This window comes from Microtus ochrogaster (assembly GCF_000317375.1).
Source record: "Microtus ochrogaster isolate Prairie Vole_2 chromosome 14 unlocalized genomic scaffold, MicOch1.0 chr14_random_2, whole genome shotgun sequence".
NCBI lineage: Eukaryota > Metazoa > Chordata > Mammalia > Rodentia > Cricetidae > Microtus > Microtus ochrogaster.
The window spans coordinates 11,688,761-11,694,950 of record NW_004949097.1 but is presented as its reverse complement, the minus strand read 5'-3'; the positions used below and the strand labels follow the sequence as shown (position 1 = coordinate 11,694,950).

Sequence of the window (6,190 nt, the reverse complement as noted above, 5' to 3'; positions counted from 1 at the left end):
ACACACGTGCACACACAGCCAGTGTCCCCGTGCACACACGTACACACACGTGCACACACAGCCAGTGTCCCCGTGCACACACATACACACACGTGCACACACAGCCAGTGTTCCCCTCTGCCCTGATTTCCTGTGCACACACACAAGTACACACAGACACAGCCAGGGTCCCCCTCTGCCCTGAGTACCTGTGCACACACACACACGTACACACACATGCACACACTGTTAAAAATGATCATGCTCCTGCTGTTGACTTGTGATCATTTTCCAATTGTCCAGATTTTTACACATATTCTGTTAGAACAACTTTGGACTTGAACAGTTTTTTTTCTCTGCACAAACCCTCTTTTGTTGCTAGAGCCCACTAGAATTTTCGGGGACCCCCAAACCTCAGCATGAGTACACGAGACAAGCAGTGTACTGATTTGAAAGGTTTGTTTTCTTTAAGTATGGGAAGCGTTAAAGGAATAGACGGTGTGAAATACAAGTATGAATTGACCCTGCAGGGCAAAGTTCATCCCTAGGTCGTTCATGGGGGAAGGAGAGCACAGAATCCTGAAAGTTGACCTCTGACCTCCACACGTGTGCCATGGCATGACACAGGTGCACACACAAACACACATCTGTACTATTTGTACACAAAAAATCTAGAATTTTAAAATGTTGAATTATTTGATGTTCTAGAAGCATGTTGAAATACAACAGTTGTTTGAAGAAGTTTGAAGACTCTAGAATCTAAAGCAACAGAGACAATGGGTGTGTGTTGACTCTCAGCACAGATAGTTGTGTTTCATGTGTGAGTGAGACAGGAGCATTTGAAAGGCCTGTAGGGAAGAGAAGCAGAAAACGGGGCAGGGCCACTGCAGAAGTGAGAAATACTGATGTCCCCCATCTTTACGAATCTGTCAGTTGTCAGGAGAAGGGGTGGACGGTTGCAAGGTCATGACCAGTGAGTCTATACAGGAAGACTGTCTAAAAAACAAACTGATAGAAAAAGTTCTTTAAGAAATGATTTTTTATTTTTGGTTTCGTTTTGGTTGCTTTCTTGGGGTTCAGATCTTCTGGTCCTTTCTCCTTCCCAGGGCCAGTGAAGATTGTGTCCGACTTCCTGCAGCTCAGGCATGGCAGCCTGATTTGCTTTAACTGTAGGACAGGAAGCAGTGTGTGTGGGAAGGAGGGCATGGGAAATTGTCTCTGAACCCAACACCATTTCAATGTAAATGAAAATTTAAAATACAAGGATATAAGGTTGACTTAGAGTGGCAGGAGCTGCAGCCGTGGCGTCATGAAAACAAAGAGCACACGAGAGGTCTTTATGAGTGTCTCTAGCAGTGGGTCTTGCCCTTCCTCATGCCGTGCTGACCCCACCCATAGCTATGATTCTGTTGCTGTTATGAATCATAGTGTAAATACCTGATATGCAGGCTAGCTGGCATTCAACCCTCGTGAAGGGGTCATTTGATCCCCAAGGGGTCATGACCCAGGGGTTGAGATTCACTACTCAAGAAGATTCCTGAACTGTGAGCATGTTAGGTGATTTCCCACTCTGTCATCAGTGGCTTCACCGTGGTTCATATTTGATGTGAGTCTACGAGTATCTTACACAAGAATTACATCAACTTAAAACTGAAGAACGATAATTAGAGACTACATAATTTGAACCCCAACTTGAATTTGCACAACTAAAGCATTCTGTCTTCTAGCCATGACTCAGTTACGGTGGCCTCATGGGGTCATGGTTTGCCATTCTGTAAATTTGTAATTTAGGAAACAGTTTTTGTAGAAGGTTTTAGTTCCAGTTGCGTGTGTACCTTTGGGTCTGTGCATGAGTGCAGTACCAGGGGAGGCCAGAGGAGGGCGTCACAATCCCTGGAGCTGAAGTTCAGTGGCTGTGAGCTGCCCCATTCTGGTTCTGAGAAACAATCCAGGGCTCTTACCCTCTCCGCACCACCCCCAGCCCCTGGATGATTTTCTGTTAAAAGCCTGAACCTACAAATTCATAATAACACTGAAGGGCCTGTGTGTGCTAAGACCTCACGTCTGCCCCATTGGTGTTTGATTTGCTCTCTGAACTCAGGAAGATGGAGCTTAGCTTCCTTGGCCAGATGGCCATTGAGGGTGTGGCTAGCTAAGCCTGCCTGCTTTTTGTTCCTTTTTAACGCTGCCCTGGGCAGCTTCTGTTTGGCGTGATGAGTGAAGAAACATGAAGACACCAATGGCATCCTGTGAGATGCTCCCGAAACGCAGCTGAAGAGCCCACTTAGCTTCTCCAGAGCTGTGAGGCACAGCTGGGAACTGAGGTAGGGAGAAATCCCAACCTGACAGCTTGACAAGTTCTCACCACCCTGAGATGAGGGTGACCTGGGCAAGGCGCGTTCTGCTGACGGACCTCCAGCTCGGCAGCACTTCACCTGCATATGTCCGGAGGCAGAGGCGCCCAGGCGGGATGGGAGTTGGAGCCTTTGATGGGTGGGATCGTGCTCTCTGGTGCCTTTCCCCTTGCCCCAGGAAAGGGGCACAGGTTTCTGTTAATGGCTCTAAGAGCTTTAGCAACAAAGGCTGGTCCATGCCCTCCTCTTCTGTGCCTTTAGACTTCTTTCCTCACCAAACTGGCCATTTTTCAAAGCCTCCAGCTCCCTCGCTTTGAATCTACAAACTGAGCCGTGACCACACAGCCTGGATGTTACAGTCTGGAAATGTCATCCGTCAGACAACTTAGTTCAGTACTTTGGGTCCCTCCTGACTCAGATTTTTAGGGACTGGGCAGAGTGAAGCCAGATTCTCTACCTGGATGTAACATAATGGGCTTCTAGCCCACTTCCCAGTGGATTTCCCTCCCCTATGAAGCCCCACACTACGCATACGCTATCTGAAAAACCATACCGGCTCCTCTGTTTCCTCGGTGTTCCGGTCTTCCAATCTCCCGCAGAACAGTCCACTGAGCTCTGTGGACAGATCTCTAGGGCTTCCCCGGCCTATAGTTCCAGGCTGTCCTGTGCCTTTCCCAGCACCTTCCCAAGCTACGAAAACATGGCCAGGTTGCTCCCAGCGACACGCCTGCTCCTTGGTGCGGTTTTTTCTGTTCCTTTTCTCACTGATCTTTCAAAATACACAACAGAAGACACTGAAGGAAGGAGGGTTTGTTCGGGCTCTTAGTCTGACGCACACAGTGCATCACTGGAGACATGGCAGCAGGAGCCCTGGGCAGCTGGCCGGGGACCTCTGTAATCAGCCCGCAGCGAGATGGATGCTGGTACTCAACTCCTTTCCTTTCTCTTTCTCGTCGGGTTGAGAGTCCAGCACCCAGAATCGTGACTCTGTTCAGGGTGGGATCTAATGAAGCTGACTGAAGATTAGTATACATTTAAAATTAATTCTCTTCCATTAAATGACAGTGTAGGTTTCTTTTCCGTGAGCTTATTAAGAAGTTGGCCACTAGAGGGCTCTTAATACCGTCTCTTAATTGATTTTAATGGCTTTTATACATATTTCAGGTGTATTCTAAATTTGTGTGTAGCACAAAATATTTAGAAGGGCCTAATTTGACATGACATAATTATGAGAATTTTTTAAATAATAATTGATTTCATAACTATTTTATTACCTTGAGAAATAAGCAGATGGATATGGGTCTTTGAATTGAAAGTTTAAGTTGCAAAGTGTCTCTTTAAGGGACTCTGAACTTTGAGGCCCTAGGTTCAACCCCCAGGCCTTCAAAAAGAAAAACTTACAAGCCTGTATGAGGTTAAAGTTTTGTGTGTGTGTGTGTGTGTGTGTGTGCGTGTGTGTGGTATTGGCAACCGAAGCTAAGACTATGTATGCCAGCTTAGTGTTTTCTACTGAATGATCTTAGACACTTTGCTTGTTTACTTCTGTGTTGTGTTGTTGTTTGTCTGTATCCAGTGGTTTTGAGACAGGATGTCATGTAGCCCAGGCTGGCCTTAAATGGCTATATAGCTGAGGGTGACCTTGGACTTCTGAATCTCCTGCCTTCAACCCTGAATGCTGAGATCACAGATGCAAGCCTTCATCCCTGTTTTATGCAGTGCTGAGGGTCGAGCTCCAGTCTTCCTGCATGCTGGGCAGGCACTGATCTGAGCTCTCTCCCCAGTCCCATTCTTGATTTTAGTGAGCTGATTGTGGAGGAGTGACGGCTGACATTCTGGATATATGCTGGTGTGTGTACTGAAGAGATTGCATGTGAGGACCAGGAGATGAGGCATATAGCAGATCAAAACAACACGTAGTTTCCCCTGAAATGACAATATTTAGGCTACATGCTAGAAAGTGCTGATGATGAACGATTTTGCTATTCTTTGGTTTTGGTTTTTGGGAAAGGGTCTTACTCTGGTCTGGCCCCAGCTGGCCTGGAAGTAACTCAGTAGACCAGGCTGGCATGGAACTCATAGAGTTCCACCTGTCTGTGCCTCCCAAGTGTTGGGATTAAAGGTTTGCACCACCATGGCCTGCCCGGCTGATGATAGATTTTTAATGGGTTAACTTTGTGGGTTTCGAGTTTACCGAATGCAGTGCCACGGCATGCCCATATCGCAGGCTGTTTTGTGGACCGACGTCTTCCTTTCCACTCACTGGATAATTTCCGTGGATGCTGACACTCACAGCCGCCCGTCCTTTGGTTGCAGATTTCCTACCAGGAGGATGAAAGTGCCGAAGCTACCAAATATGAACTGGAGATGCGGTTGCTAAGTGACGCTGTCTCAGCAGGTATCCCATCACCCCCGGGGTGGAACGGAGGTGGTGTTCTTAGAAGAGTAACACAAGGCCATCGTAGAAAGAAATCTTTAAAGCAGAAATCCTTCACCTTCCCTCTCCCAAGACAAGCGGTGTTCAATCTTCTGTCTGCTGTCTCTCACTATGCACCTTTTTGGTTTTAATGAAACTGTGGGACCATATCAGATATTGACCATCAAACATTGATGATCACTTTCTTTCTTCTACTCAATATTAAGTTATGTCCTTCAGAAAAATATATGTCCTGGACAAGTGATATTCAGCACTGATCCCAGGATACATTGGTAGCCTGTCTCATCTACTGAAGAAGCTGCATAGTACAACCGGCACAAAGGAGCATCGCTTCAATCCCTGCTGCTAGTGAAATGATAACTTTCTTCTCTGTACTCAATGCAGTGCACACTCACAAGCACATGCACAGACACACGCCCGAGTCCTTCACAGTCTCGCCCAGCAGGTGGCCTACACTGGACACACCTTGGAAAGGGGACAGTGACCACTGATGATCTCTGTCCTCTTAGCTCTCACTGCCCCCTCTCAGTGACGTTGAAGGAATCTGTTCTGTAGACTTCCTGGCATATTTGTCCTAACCCTCTGTTTCCTCCTTACATTTCCTAACACTTCACTCTTTGTATTCTTTTATTCAATTATTTCTATATTCTGAGGCAGTGTCTCATATAGCCCAGGCTAGTCTCAAACCCTTTGTAGCTGAGGATGGCCTTAAACTTCTGATCTACCTGGCTCCACCTCCAAAATGCTGGGCTCACAAGCAAGCTTTATGTGGGGCCAAGGATCGAACCCAAGGCCTTGTGCGTACTGGGCAGCACACTGCCCAGCAAGCTACGTGGCTCCTCCATCTTTGAACTATGTCTGTAGTTATACCAGGTAAGGTTTTTCTTCTCCCTAGACCTACGAGGCTCAAGTGGGCTGTGGGGCTTCTGACATCAGCACCACAATTCCCTCCGTGGTGACGCCCAGTCAGAGATGTCATCACCATCTGGATTTGAGCACAGCAATATTTCTGGCTTCTTTTTAGGCCAATAAATTGTAAATTAAATACATTTAAAAGTTAGCTGGGTGGTGGTGGCACACACCTTTAATCCTAGCACTTGGGAGGCAGAGGAAGGCAGATCTCTGGGTTTGATGCCAGCCTGGTTTACAGAGTGAGTTCTGGGACAGCCTGGGCTACACAGTGAAACTCTGTCTCAAAAAAAAATAATTAAAGAGTGAAGTTTGTTAAACTTTCACAACGGAGACACGTGGGACCCCTGCCACATCTCTTTCAAGGGAGTAATGTCACTACATCCCTGTGTCTTACTGCCTGCCCGCTGCTAGCTCTGCACATACCCACTCTTTCTCCTGCCAAACCCTGTGACACGGCACTAACCCTGTGACACGGTACTAACTGTGACACGGTACTAACTCTGTGACACGG

The 6,190-nt window shown here is 47.0% G+C and overlaps 1 protein-coding gene across 1 annotated transcript in view; it reads left to right on the top strand.

The window, feature by feature from the left end:
* Casc1 (cancer susceptibility 1) overlaps positions 1 to 6,190 on the top strand; it is a 47,410-nt gene that overhangs the window by 28,911 nt on the left and 12,309 nt on the right. Inside the window, exon 10 of the mRNA XM_026787952.1 lies at positions 4,647 to 4,728. Within this exon, the coding sequence (XP_026643753.1) occupies positions 4,647 to 4,728 (82 nt within the window). The remainder of the gene's footprint in view (positions 1 to 4,646; positions 4,729 to 6,190) is intronic.